The sequence below is a fragment of the Rhinatrema bivittatum genome, chromosome 2 (assembly GCF_901001135.1).
Source record: "Rhinatrema bivittatum chromosome 2, aRhiBiv1.1, whole genome shotgun sequence".
NCBI lineage: Eukaryota > Metazoa > Chordata > Amphibia > Gymnophiona > Rhinatrematidae > Rhinatrema > Rhinatrema bivittatum.
In genome coordinates, this window is record NC_042616.1 from 587,668,683 (window position 1) to 587,683,627 (window position 14,945).

Sequence of the window (14,945 nt, forward strand, 5' to 3'; positions counted from 1 at the left end):
AAGCCCAAGAAGCCCTTCTCAAAAGAGCACTTCCCTTTCTCCAGGGGAATCAAAAGATTTGCGCTAGCATGGTCCCTTAAAGCAGGGTGACAGACTCAGATCCTCAAGAGAAACAGAAATGGATTTTAGGATATCCACAATGAATATGCATGAGAGAAATTTGGCTGCAGTGCCTCCTTTGTATGCATTGTGGATATCCTGTCCAGACCAGTTTGCAGCGCTTGAGGACTGGAGTTGGCCACCCCTGCCATAGGGGATTCAGAGGAAGTAGGATAGAGAGGAAATCCAAGGCATCCAAAGCCATCCTTGGTTGCTTTAGAGTAGAGGCCTGATGGCCAGCAGGGATGGATCCTATACCAGTGGTAAACCACTCTACACGGACCTCTTCATAGCACAAGTGACCTGGTGCATAATTGCAAATTCCAGAGAACAATGCAGGGAGGTAACCATACTACAGGGGAAACTCCTGGGTACCATCCCCCTCAATGAAGAGGGTCAGACGGCTAGGCTAAAGATGGACGATGAGTGAGTTGAAAGCTGAAATGGAGGAACCTGAAGGCCCGAGATTAAATCTGCAAGAGGCGGCCCCATATAAAAAAGTGTCACATGCACAGCAGAATGGGTCCCCTATGCTAGAAACACAGCTTGCTCCATGGGCAGCACATGACCTGTATAATTCACTCTGGTAGTGAGTTAATCTCTTAGAAGGCTGAGAACATAGAAACAGAAACATAGAAATGACGGCAGAAGACCAAACGGCCCATCCAGTCTGCCCAGCAAGCTACGCACTTTATCCATTTTTTCCCCCTTTTTTTCTCTCCCACCTGTTACTATTGGCTTCTAGTACCCTCCAGCCCTAATTCCCCTCCACCAATTTAGAGAGCAGCGCCATATCTGCATCCAAGTGAACGTCCAGCTCAATTAGGGGTAGCAACCGCTGTAACAAGCAGGCTACACCCTTACCCCCCATACTCTTACCCACCCCTGTTTTTATTTTGTTTTTTTGAGATGGCAGCCCTCCATCCTTCCGCTCCGTGAAGGTGGAACACCAACTACTGGCCACTGGCATCCCGCTCCATGAATGCCTCTGTGGCTACTGCCGCTCCGTGCAGTGTTTGAATGCCTCCTCTTTATTCACGCCCTCTAGACTTGATGGATCCACAGTGTTTATCCCACGTCCTTTTGAAGTTGTTCACAGTTTTAGACTTCACCACTTCCTGCGGAAGGGCATTCCAGGCATCCACCACCCTTTCTGTGAAGAAATACTTCCTGACATTGGTTCTTAGTCTTCCTCCCTGGAGCCTCAGTTCGTGACCTCTGGTTCTGCTGATTTTTTTGATGGAAAAGGTTTGTCGTTGTCTTTGGATCGTTAAAGTTTTTCAAGTATCTGGAAGTCTGAATCATATCACCCCTGCTCCTCCTTTCCTCCAGGGAGTACATATTTAGATTGCTCAATCTCTCCTCGTATGTCATCTGATGAAGACCCTCCACCTTCCTGGTCGCCCTTCTCTGTACCGCTTCCATCTTGTCCTTGTCTCTTTGTAGATAAAGTCTCCAGAACTGAACACAGTACTCCAGGTGAGGCCTCACCAAGGACCTGTACAAGGGTATAATCACTTCCCTTTTCTTACTCGATATTCCTCTATGCAGCCCAGCATTCTTCTGGCTTTTGCTATCGCCTTGTCACATTGTTTCACAGACTTCATATCGTTAGACACTATCACCCCAAGGTCTCTCTTCCTGCTCCGTGCACATCAGCCCTTCTCCCCCCATCGAATACAGTTCATTTGGATTTCCACTCCCCATATGCATGACTCTGCACTTCTTGGCATTGAATCTCAGCTGCCATATCTTCGACCACTCTTCCATCTTCCTTAAATCCCGTCTCATTCTCTCCACTCCTTCCGGCGTGTCCACTCTGTTGCAGATCTTAGTGTCATCCGCAAAAAGACAAACCCATCCGCAATGTCGCTCACAAATATATTGAACAGGACCGGTCCCAACACCGATCCTTGCGGTTCACCACTTAAAACATCCCTCTCTTCAGAGAGAGCTCCATTTACCATCACACATTGTCAAGACAATGTGTGATGGTAAAGTCATGCATATGGTCATGCTACTTAGTTGGCTAAGTAGCCATGACCCAACCAGATATACAGATAAGAACTACTTATCTGGCAACTGCTTCCTGGTGCCAGATAAATACCGATTTATCTATGTGGCAGCAGTAGTTGCCTGCAGTTGTCAGTGACAGCTCCCCTCTACCTTCCTGTGTTACAATGTGTGTTCGGCCTGAGCCGAATGCACATTTTACAGTTTTTGCTTTTTATTTTTAACTCCCGATGCATTAGCATATCATTAGCTATTCAATTAAACCAGATTGCTGTCCCTGTTCGCTGTATCATTGTACTGGCCGCAGCACATGGTGTGATCGTGTCATCTCATCCAATTAAAAAGGTAACATGATTTTAACTAGAAAATGAAATAAAAACAGGTGCTAAAAGTCAGGAAGCACTTGAAAACAGCTCAAGTCAAGTCCATAATTTTCACTATCTACAGCGTAGACACTTTCAACATTCATGGCTGTATACAGTTTGGCAGTGTTGTGCGGAGTTTCACTTTCTAGATTCAGACTTCGAAGTACAGACATGGAACATTCTTTAGGACACAATCTCACACTGGGTGCTCCTGTACAGGCACTATCATAATCTGGCTGAGCCCCTCCTTCCACAATCACAGATTTTGTTTCCCTCTTTAATATAAAAGTTACTCTCCCTCTCACATCTATTTTCAATAATTTTGAAGATGCCTCATGGCTTCTAGACATAGTATGGAGTAGGTTCTGTTTTGTTACATGTAACAAATCAGATTTGAAAAGACTGGTTTTAGTCTCATCCCTACACTATTTTCTGCCATAAAAACATAAGCTGATCAGTGAAGTTATGTTTCACCCCACAACTAAACAATTCTTTGCTCTCATGCCAAATTTGTTCTATGGTTTGCAAGAATGAGACAATTTGATTCATAGTACTTTATTCCAAAAGGTTTATTACAAAAATGTAAAGATCCAGTTTAACCAGAATTTTCCTGGATTTCCATTTATACCGATTTTCCAAATCTTTTGCATTACATAATAGAATTACATCCTCACTTTTGCCAAGCCGATTATATGGGTATAAGTGTGCCAGTGCAGCCTGCATAAATCCATAAATACAGAGAAAGGCAGAAACTGCAGAGCTAAAAATGCATGCAACAAGTTCTATCAGGAAAAGAAACAGAAATGAATGGAGGTAAATATCTGAGATTGCATGCCGGAGTTCTCTTCAGTCATCCTTGTCCTTTGCTCCATGTTTTAGGATGCGAGTAAATTCAATATAATTGAAGTTGCCTTTCTTGTCAATTGGTGCCTCCCTGAACAGTTCATCAACTTCCTCATCTGTAAACCGGTCTCCCATTGTGGTAAGCAGCTCTCTTAGATAATCTTCTTGAACGAAACCTGTAACAAACAGAATAGAAAATTAAAAAAAAAAGTTACTAGCCAAATTTCAGGAAAAAAGTTTTGCCTTCAATTATGTGTTTAACAAAATTATGCAAGGTTCTTTTGTATATTTTTCAGATTTTTATTACACATTTTTGCTTTTGTTTTGTCTTGTCATTTTGGATTCTTTATTTTTGCTGGGTATTTTGTCTAACTGTAGCCCCTGCTTAGGCATATGAAAGTGTTCTAGCAGCATGGGTTTGCTGTCCTGGTACCATCTCTGAATTCAGAAAAACAGTCCAAGATGTTGGCTTGGATCTGGCACAAAGGGCCACAGAGTACATTGCTCTGCGGTACAGGGATGGTCACAAAGGGGAAAATGATTTTGTTTTTAAACTTTCCAACTGCCATCCCCAAAGTGAAACTTCATTCTCCTTTCCAGAATACCTCTTCTATTAAACCCATGCCTGGGATTCACAAAGAGTCTCACAAAACAGAAGTAGTGTTCCAATTTGTTAAACTATTTTATCTTCTGACAGCACCAGCAGTAACAATTAACAGTGGCCACATAACAGATAAGTCACAGGTTCCAAATTATAGCAATGCTGACAGATAGCCTTGGGTAGAAATTCCTAACTCCCTACAGGGCTAAAGGAACAAGCTGTGCATTAACTTTGTGCACTGAAATTCAGTACATATTTTATAGCAGTAAACTAATGGCTAACGATACAGGAGTTTAAAAAAAAGCACATTAACACAAACCTGTAAAGATGAGGAGGAGGAGTTATTTTAGATCTAATTCTTAGTGGAGTACAGGATTTGGTGAGAGAAGTAACAGTGGAGGAGCTGTTTGGCAGTAGTGATTATAATATGATCAAATTTGAATGACTGAAGGGGGACACAATAAGTAAATCCACAGCTTTAAAACTAAACTTTCAAAAGGGAAACCTTGATAAAATGAGAAAGATAGAAAAAAAACCAAACCCCATAAAGATGCAGCTACAAAAGGTTGTGTACAATAGGCGTGGACATTGTTAAATACCATCTCAGAAGTGCAGTCCAGATATATTCCAAACATTAAGAAAAATGCAAGGAAGGCCAAACGATTGCCAATATGGTTAAAAAGTGAAAGAAGCTATTAGTCAAAAACTCTTCCTTCAAAAATTGAAAGGCGGATCCATCTGAAGAAAATAGGAAAAAGCTTAAGCAGTGGCAAGTTAAATGTAAAACAGGTTCCAAAAAAACAGGGAAAAAAACCAAACAGCTTCAGATATATTTCAAAGTGCCAAGGTTCAACTTGTCTATTGCCTTGCAATGGGGCTACAAACGGTGTTAGAAAATAGGTACAAAGGCTCTCATCTGCTGGTCCAAATTTCCAAAACACAAACTCTATAACCCTGAGGGTTAGTTTTTCTCTTAAAAGTTTTGAAAAAGGTTTAAGTTGTATTTGATATTTTTTGGAACCTGTTTTTTGTGATAATTGGGGGCACTCCATAAAGTTCGCAAGTAGCACATTTAAAACAATTCAAAGTAATTCTTTTTATTCAATGCCTAATTAAGTTCTGGAATTCATTACCAGAGGATGTGGTTAAGCCATTTAGTGTAGCTGGGGTTAAAGGTTAGGATAAGTTCCTGGAGAAGGCCATAAACTGCTGTCAATCAATAGGGAATAGCCATTGCTCATTGCTGATATTAGTAGCATTGGATCTATTTAATGTTTGGCTACTTGCCAGGTACTGGTGACTTGGATTGGCCACGGTTGGAGACCGGATACTAGGCCGGATAGACCCTTGGTCTGATTCAATATGGCATATCTTATGTTCTTAAGACATGCTTAGCCTGCATAAAATAATTTTCTGCACAGAAATCATGTCTTCTGTGCAGAAAGCTTACTTTGTGTACAAATGATCATTTTCTGCACATAAATTGTTTTATGTGCATCAATTCCAATCAGGACTCTCATACCATGAACTCTGGCCTGAGCTCCATAGACTAACATCATTTCAAGTAACTCTACTCTAGCTCTGATCAGAGTTTAATTTCTAGAAGCATGTGTTAAGTTTATGTACCTCTCTGATTTAGGGAGTAATAGCTAATGCCTTCACATTAACATGGGAGCTAATTTGTGCACACAGTTTAAAGCACACAACTCCATAATGCATTCGGAGTAAAGTCTGCACACACAAACTATGTGCACATCCCAGTGCACCTTATAATCAGGCTCTATAGTAGCATAGCCCTTAGAATTTCAGCAGCTCCAGGAAACACAAAAGAAAAACTAACACCTTCAGCTTGACCCATGACAAAACCAGGTGGACTCAGGGCTATAAATGATTAATATTAGTCATGGGTTTTTTTCATGGCAGGTACTTGTTTGAACAAAGCTGTGTCCATGGTTCCTCCTAGGACTCTAATAGAATCCAGGCATCTGCACCTAGAAGTGTTTTTTGGGGACCCCCTGCCTCCATGGCAAAAAGAAAACAGGAAACCAAGGCTTTAAGCTCTTCTCTGGGACCACTCGAAGAATCTCCAACACTCATCCCATACTCAGAACTCAGACATACTTCCAGGGCATACCCAATCTATATCATAGGCTCTGAATCTGTGTGCTGCAGCACACAATTTTGGTCCCCTCCCAAAGAGATAGGAGCAGGTCATAGCTACCATGGCTGGCAGCAAATTCGTCCTCTATTTCCCCTACATGAATGCCTCCTACCAGCAGGAATGAGCGAGCAGTCCTTTCTTATTTCAACAGGAAGCTGACAGGGGAGGTGGCAGAAGTTGAAACTGTGCCCCATGTGTTTCCAACTTCAGCAGGAAGCTACTTAGGAGGCATCAGTGGCAGGTAAGGAGTGCTGCTCACCCAATGGAGATGATCTTAAAGAAGATGGCAGGGAGGAAAGATGGTCTGCCAAGGGAGGTGGGGGAGGACATTTTCCATACTTAATTTCTCACCTTTTGAAAAACCAGGCAAATTACAAAATTAAAGCATTACGAAACATTATAGAAAAGAAATCATGACAACCAATATAAGAGACCAGCATAAGCTCATCCAATTATAGGAAGACAGAATTGCCCTCAATAGATACACACACTTTCGATATTTTACAAACTTGTTCAAAAAGCCAGTCCTGTAACAATTTATGGAATCTAAATCTTTCCATCCAAACCTCAAAGGGGCAGTTGATGCTACACATTTAAAATTTAAAAAAAAAAAGACCACTTGATAGGCAGATGAGCCTCAAAAAGTAGAGCAGTTCATGAAGGCTCATAATTAGCAAGAAAGTCAAATAACTAGGAAGAGATGGGGAGATGCTTGCGGAAGGAAGGGGGATGATATAAGGAGGTAGGTGCGTGGAGGGAAGCCGATGTGCCACAAAGTGAATCCACCACTGGATGTGCTGTGGCATAAAAAAAAAGGCTGGGAACCACTGTTCTAGAGTTCATTTCTCCTAAAAATTTTTACTTAAAAACTACTATACTTGAAGGTAATGCATTTTGACGAGTTTGAAAAAAGCAGAACATGAAATAAAGGAACAGACAAAATGATAGCCTTGTGTACTGCAGGATCATCCACACATACAGAATAATGGTAGAGGTTACATAGATTTAAACAGGTATACCTCAGTCTCCAATTTCAGGCCAGGGCTATATTTGCATATTTGTCTCTCCCCTGTGCAGAGAAAATCAGCCCTAGGCTGCATTAGCTTCTCCTAGGCCTGGGCCAGTGGCAGGTGGCAATTTTTTAGGAGCCTGGTAATTTTCTACTCTGCTGAAAGACACATCCATGAATAGAAAATTCCTATAGGAGAATGCAACTGTCAATGACCAAAAAAAATGAATTACAGGACTTGGGCTAAGTCTGCAGAAAGTTGCATTTAAAAGCATAACATTTTTCTGCATTTTCTTGAAATTATTCTATTTAGTTTTTTGTCAGCATGAAAATTTAGGTGCCCCTGAAGTCTGCTTAGTTCCCTCTGATCTATACTTATGGTCTGGCATGTTTTTGTAATGCAATAAGCCTTCTAAAGTCACATCTCTTAGAAATGAACATTGTCACAAGCATTTATATTGCTGACAGCTGGGCTTCCTAGCTTGCCAATAAGGTTCATGCTTCTGCGACATAGGAGCCCAGAGAAATCATTTAAAAACTTCAGATTAGAAATAAGAGGTTGGGAGAAAGTGACATCCTCACCCAAGATGGCCATGTGAAATGGAAGCACTGATCCAAATTTTTTTTAAAAAGGCATGATACTACAACCACACCCCTCACTGAACACTAAGATCTCAAAATAAAGGACTATTGACTGTGCCTACAATACAGAGTACACATCTAGACCTAAATTGTGGAACGAGTTACCTGCAGACTTGAGATTGTAATCTGACTTCAAGAAGTTTAAACAGGATCTAAAAACCTGTTTGGGAAGGCTTACATGGTCAGAAAATGAGATTAGCTTTTAATATTCATTTTATAACTAGTTCTTTTATATATACTATTTTAAAGTGATTTATTTTAATGCTAGACCTGTATCTTTTACTCTACCTCATTGATTATATTTTATGACTAAGGGTTTTATATTTTTTTATACGCTTTTATCTTATATCTTTCTTAAAAATGTAAACCGTTGTGATGGCCTGTCTGAACAGTGGTATAGAAAATCTGACAAATAAAATAAGATGGTGCATTTTCCATAATGGGTCCAAAGTGTTGTAATTCTCTACCAGAGATGTTACATCTAATACCAGAAAGATTTAAATGTGAGCTGAAAACATGGCTATTAAAAAATGCATGTAACAGTTTAAAAACATCAGAATGAAGAGAACTACAACAAGAATGCCAAATAATTACAGAATGAGTAATAGATTAAAGAGAGAATGTAAGTACTTTTACTAAGATATTATCATGTGAAAATTTCCAAATTATAATTCCTACACTAGCCTGTCGTAGACTTAGTTAATATGTATTAGAACATTGCAGTAAATTTATTAACCTCTGTTATGTTGATTTATAGTATGAATGTTACTTTTGTAAACCGTTGTGCTCTTTATTTGGAATGACAATATATAAAATGTCTAAATAAAAAATACACATACACAAATCAGTATGGGAAGGATCAAGTAAGAAAATAGAAATATTTCAGGGAAACTTTTGTAAGGTGATTTGTATCTCTTACCTGTTCCCCCTTCATCAAAGCAAGCAAAAGCATTTCTGATCACATCCTCTGGATCTGTGCCATTTAACTTCTCACCAAACATAGTTAGGAACATAGTGAAGTTAATAGGACCGGGCGCCTCATTCATCATGGCTTCTAAGTAGTCATCGGTTGGGTTCTTTCCTATTAAAAAAAAAAAAAAAAAAAAAAAAAGTGTCAGCATTAATTTTAAATAAGAATATTTTTTAAATTGCTACTAATTGGCCTTACAAAACAACTCTGTGGGTATGGTTTCAGTGGAAATCTAAAACTGGTTGGTAATAGAAATAGGTGCTATCTTTCACAACTTTCATAAATGCGACCTTTCCTATGCATTTACGTTCCAAAGCATTTGATAGATGGAAGGATCATGGAATAACATGAGTGGATCATTTATTTATTTTGCTTCCCTATGATATCTGCTACATATCACATGGAGAAGCTGAACTGTTTAGAATATGCTCAAATCAGGCATTTTCCTTTGGCACAACAGAAAGCTCCAGCCTTATGGCAGGGTAAGTCACTGTTTGAAAACTTTTCAGGTCAGGTTGATAAATTAGTTTCTAAAATCTATTGCCTACGTAATGGGAGCATACCTGAAATTCTCACATATGCATGCCTGGGAGATGGATTTTGGGGATAATTTAAAGTGTAGAAGATTGGGATTCTATTTTCTCTTGTGCTAGCAAATGTGCCATCTCTGCTAGCCTACAGGAGAATTGCTACAAATTATTTCCTTGGCATCTGACTCCTGCTCGGCTTCACTGCATATATCCTTCTGTGAATTTGTGCTGCTATAGGCACTTACATATATGGTGGCACTGTAGAGTGATCATGCCCTTCTGGCGACAAATTGTTGATTGGACATCTACTATCGTGGGGGTGGGGAATGCATATGATGCTCACTACATCCTGCTTGGTATGCCGGCTGAGGGGATGGCTATTCACCACAGACTTTGCTAACAAATCATCACAGCTAGGTGTGAGATCACTCTGAAGCACCCTCTTTTCAGGCTGTAACATGTCGCTTATATAACCATTATCGTCTAGCTTACCTAACTGCCCTCCATCATAACTGCTTAACATCCTTTAAGAAAACCTGGGATCCTTTTGTTAAATGGCAATGGGCTCAGAGAATGGATGTCTCATGACATAGGCCTTAGTGCTTTTTCTTTTGCACTGTTCTTTCGTTTCTCTTCTTTATTGACCATTGACTGTTTACTCTGGTACTGTTCAATGATGGAGTTTCCATTTGGAAGGACTCATCTCTGGTTTCACATTTAGCTGACCTTTTCATGGGGACTTCTTTGGACTGCTATCCTATGTAATGCTCATATGCACCATTTTCTAGGTATGTCCAGTACAGTGTCGGCCAAATTTTCAAACCCCCCCCCCTCCCCTCGTGCGTAAAGTCTGGGTGTTATGCGCGCAGCCAAGTCTTGTGCACATTTTAGAAGGGGCCCAGCCACCCTCATAACCCCAAGAACCGGGCCTCACAAAAGAGGTGGTCCAGGGGGTGGGGAGGGGCAGAGCTGGAGGCGGCCAGACCAGCGACCATTTGCTGCTCTGACAGAGCTGGCGTAAGTTCTGAAATTAAAAAAAAAAAAAAGTAGGCCATGTTAAGGGGTCTAGGAGGAGAGGGGGAAGAGGGAGGGAGGGCAGGTTGGGGGGGTAGGAAAGTTTCCTCCCAGTCCACTCCTTAATTGGAATGGACTGGGAGGGTACTGGGGGAGGTCTGATTCTGTTGCCGCATGTAAATTGGCCAAATCTACCCCACCCCCTGCATGCACCGGCCCGGATTTTATAACATGTGCGCACATGTTATAAAATTGCACGTTCATGCGTGCGAGCGAGTATGTTTTTAAAATCTACCCCTTTATGTTTATACTTTGCTCGTTTGAGGGTGGGGGGTTTTGGGATCCATACTAAGAATTTTGGGTGTCCTTTTGTACTTTGTTACTGTATTGTTTATTTGCAAACATCCATTAGAAAACTAATTGACATCTCCACTGTCAGTTTAATGGGCTACAGCTCCTGTAGCTTTCTATAAAAGCCTTACTCAATTAAATGATACAAAAAGCAAAGGAAGATTACCTAGTGAGGCAAGCATATCATGCAAATCTTCCTTGTCAATAAACCCATCTCGGTTCTGATCAATCATGTTGAAGGCTTCTTTGAATTCCTGGATTTGCGACTGATCAAACATAGCAAACACATTGGAAGTTGCGCGCTGAGGGCGCTTTTTGGTGGTCTTTGACTTTGTCCTTTTGCTCGACATGTTGGCAGTTTAAGGATCTAGAAAATAGAGGGAAAATGTTGACTAAAAACTCTACAGGTTTATTCCATTGCTCGTGCAGCATACAAAAGATTTAAATTTCTTCCAATCAATTTTAGAACTCAGTCACACAAACAAGAACTAGGTAGGGTCTTGCACTCTGAACCATAATTTTGTTTTGTAATGCACATGCATAGCCTAGGTTAATGAGCAAAGACTACTACATGACCAGTGGTTCCCCCAAACATTTCAACCCAAGGCATACCTAGATTAGCAAAAAGGTTGTACGACATTGCCTCCAAGGCACAGGCAGTGCCACTAGAACAGAGCTGCCCACTGAAATGGCAGGTGGTGCACCCAGAGCTTCCATTCAACCTGCAAAAGACCATCATGCCTCCAGGTGCCCTAATCAGTAGGATTGCATGGCCAATTCATCCTACCCTCCTCCAATCTCTGCTCACTCTTATGAGCTGAGACCACCAAGTAATCACGTGGGAACCACCATGCAGCCGGAGACAGCAAAGCTCTATCTTGAGAGAAGCTCTGTCCTGAGCCACCCAGAGGAACCCCAGACAGCATGGGTGGTGATCAGTTTAAGGGTGTGTGTGTGTGTGTGTTGTAGAGAATCTCTAAACTATTCTGACCAGACAGAATAATGCATGGTCTACAGTGAATCAGAAGATTACGATATTTACATTTTACAAAACTGCTCCAGTGTATTCTCTCTAAAACTAAGGATATAAATAACTGCATAAACAAATCAAATTTCAATGTTTAACCAGTGAATGATTGCTGTACTTCAGGACCTTCGTTTACTTTCCCCAATAATTTCACTGTTTATCAACAAAAACAGGAGAAAAAAAAAGTCATTTCTTTCCACCAATTGTCTGCCATTTGTTAGTTATATCACTGAAATTCCCAGGGAAAATAAAAAAAAATAGACAAAAAGGTTCCTAAGCTTTACTTTAAAGCAACTTGCAGCTGAAGGAGGCTTCAGAGCCTGAATCCCTAGACAGACACTCAGGCAAGTAAAACCTTTTTCTTCCTTATCCTTCACTTCTGCACCAGGATCCCCAGCCAACCCCCACTCCCTTCCTTCCCTCAAAGCTTTGTAGCTTCTCCAGCTTTCTGCCCAGCAGGCCATCCTTCTGTCCACTGCATAAAGCTTATTCCCCCCCAGCTCCCCTCTCCCCCACAGATATAGCCACATGTGCCTCGGGCTGGCCAATAATAGCCCAGTCTGCCCCAAGGTGGGAAGCTAAGCAGCACACCAGGAAAGAGAAACATATTAAACTGTATTTTTGTTTTTACTATAATCTAAGTTTGGTACATTTGGAATATAAATACTAGAAATTAAGCAGCATGTACTAAAACTGTTGTAGTGCTTGTTTGATAGTTATACAAGTGTAGACTGTGGTCACCTCGCTCAACTAACTTCTTTATTGGTGTAAAGTATAGAAATGTATTTGATTTACAGAGTTTAATTTTTCTTTTGCCTTATAAATATACTGAACACTTTGGAAAGGGATGCAGGACATTCATGGAGACCAGAAAGTTAGAAACTGACAATGGGCATATTAAAAAAAAAAAAAAAATAGATAGTTACAAGTTTTATATTTAGGGATGTTAAATGGTTAAAATAGATTCTTACCAAACTCAAAAGAAAATGTTTAAAAACACAGAACAGAAAAGTACAGACACACCTCAAAATATCAACTACTTCCTGTAATTGTCCCTTTGCACTCTCTTTTTTGGTCTAACGTGGCATTCATTCCCAGCCCTCAAGGGTTGCCAATAGGTTGGGTTTTCAGGATATCCAAGGAATATGCATGAGAGATTTGCATATAATAGATGCTGGTGCATGCAAGTCTCATGCATATTCACTAGGGGTATCCTAAAAACTCAACCTGTCTGCAAGCTCCTGAGAGCTGGGAATGAATATCACGGGTCCTTTATATTCTATTATTTTTTTTTTTTTTTTTTACACTTTGTGAAGACTAGATAGCTTTCATTGGCAACTTCCCCTGCTTAGTGTTTGGGTACTTGCCAGGTTCTTATGGCCTGGATTGGCCACTGTTTGAAACAGGATGCTGGGCTTGATGGACCCTTGGTCTGACCCAGTATGGCATTTTCTTATGTTCTCTAAAAGACTTTCCCCCTACATTACATAGTGTCTTTCCCCAAGTGGCAGTCAGACACTCAACTCTTTCTGCTGATGCCTACATGAAGTTGAAAGGATCAGCATACCAGGACCCAATGTTTACTTCACTATCATTCCTCTCCTACATGCTTTTCCAATTAAAGCTCCAAACTATTAACTCTTAGCCTTACATATTTTAAGTGGGAGAAAGTTTCAAAAATCAATCACCAGTATAATATGCTCTCAAATGTATTTTTCATTCCAAATATGTAAAGATAATCAAGGCTTTTAATTGGCTTGTTGAATTACCTAAAAATATTCTCTGCATCACTTCTTTAGATTAAAACTACCATTGCATTTACTCAAAACTATCAATTTGCTCACTCTATCATCTTATCTTAACTATCCTTATTCCTAGACTCCTATTCCCAGGAATGAAAAATGCCCAGGCATGCGACATTGGCTCAGGCACTCTCATCTCCATTGCAGTGGGCTGGAAGAAGAGCCATGTTTGTGGTGGTAGGCCTAAGATGAAAAGCCCACTGCCACATTATCTCCTCTTTCAGCTTTGAAATGCTTTTGGTAATGAATTGTGGAATACAAACACTTGTAAATACAATAAATAAGCAAGCCTAGGGAGAGACATCACTACTGATGCCAGCCCCAGGGGAAAAGAAATGGTGAGGTAGGGGAAGGGGAATGGGCACATAAGGAATAAACGCAAAAAGTGAAAAATGTGAAATGAGTAATAAAGCATAAAAAAAGGTGGGCAGGGAAGAGTTTTGCCTCTTTAGACCCAGTGAAGATGGAGAGCACAACTAGTTTTTGGCTCACGTAGGAGCACAATTCCTTTGGGGTTAGTGACAAGTGTCCCTACCGTGAAGGCAGAAAGCTGCATATTCAAATGTCCAATTTCTCTGGTTGGAGACTTGAGCTGCAGCATGCTTAAAATCCTAAATTTGTAATCTCAGCTCCTTTAAGGATATTTTCTAGCTGCTTCTTCATAACTAGAACATACCGTATTTTTCACTCCATAAGATGCACTTTTTTCCCCCAAAAGTGTGTGTGTGTGTGGGGGGGGGGGGGGGGGGGGGGGGGGGGAGGGAGGAATGTCTGTGCGTCTTATGGAGCGAATATTAAAAAAAAACCACAAAAAAAAATAAATTCTAACAACCCCCCACCCTCCTGACCCCTCCAAGACATGCCAGAAGTCCCTGGTGGTCCGGGAGCGATCTCCTACACGTGGGCCGTCTGCGCCATTTTGATTACTGGCATTACTTTGATTTATGCCCTCCCCTAATTTGCTCCATAAGATGCAGACACCCGGGAACAGAGCTAGTTTAGCACACCATTTATTTATTTATTTTAAATTTTCCCCCTCTGAATCCTAGGTGCGTCTTATGGTCAGGTGCGTGTTATGGAGCGAAAAATACAGTATTTAAAATTTATTTACCACCTCCCTGATTCAAAATCACCGAAGGTGATATACAAATAAACGCGAACAGTCCACATAAAGTAAACAGATTAGAAAAAGTGACATGCATTTCGCAAGGAACTCAGAATCCAGACCCTCTTACAGACCAACTTAAAACCTGTCCTATGCATCCCTCCAATACATCACCAATCCCACATATGAAACCCACTACAAGGCTTCAAAACCTAACACAGACATCTTTATATCCCTAAGAAAGAAAAAAACAAAAAAAGTCTTGACCTTTTTGCAGAAGATCAAATAGTTCTTTTCCACTCTGTTTATGAGTAATTACCTCCATAATACAAAAAAATGCCATAATGTTGAAAATGCCTTAGACTGGAATCTAACTCGTCCCATTTCTCTAAGGGGCTGATGTAATAAGACCC

General features: G+C 40.6%; 1 protein-coding gene across 3 annotated transcripts in view; it reads right to left on the reverse strand.

Moving 5' to 3' along the window:
- Nucleotides 1–3,016: 3,016 nt before the first annotated feature.
- Nucleotides 3,017–14,945, reverse strand: part of LOC115085254 (myosin regulatory light chain 2, smooth muscle minor isoform) — a 49,666-nt gene continuing 37,737 nt past the window's right edge. For all 3 annotated transcript variants that reach the window (XM_029591065.1, XM_029591063.1, XM_029591064.1), the window contains exons 2-4: nucleotides 10,765–10,965; nucleotides 8,653–8,814; nucleotides 3,017–3,496 (exon numbers count right to left, since the gene is read on the reverse strand). In XM_029591065.1, coding sequence (XP_029446925.1) covers nucleotides 3,324–3,496; nucleotides 8,653–8,814; nucleotides 10,765–10,948 — 519 coding nt within the window. In that variant the 5' untranslated portion in view covers nucleotides 10,949–10,965 and the 3' untranslated portion in view covers nucleotides 3,017–3,323. The remainder of the gene's footprint in view (nucleotides 3,497–8,652; nucleotides 8,815–10,764; nucleotides 10,966–14,945) is intronic.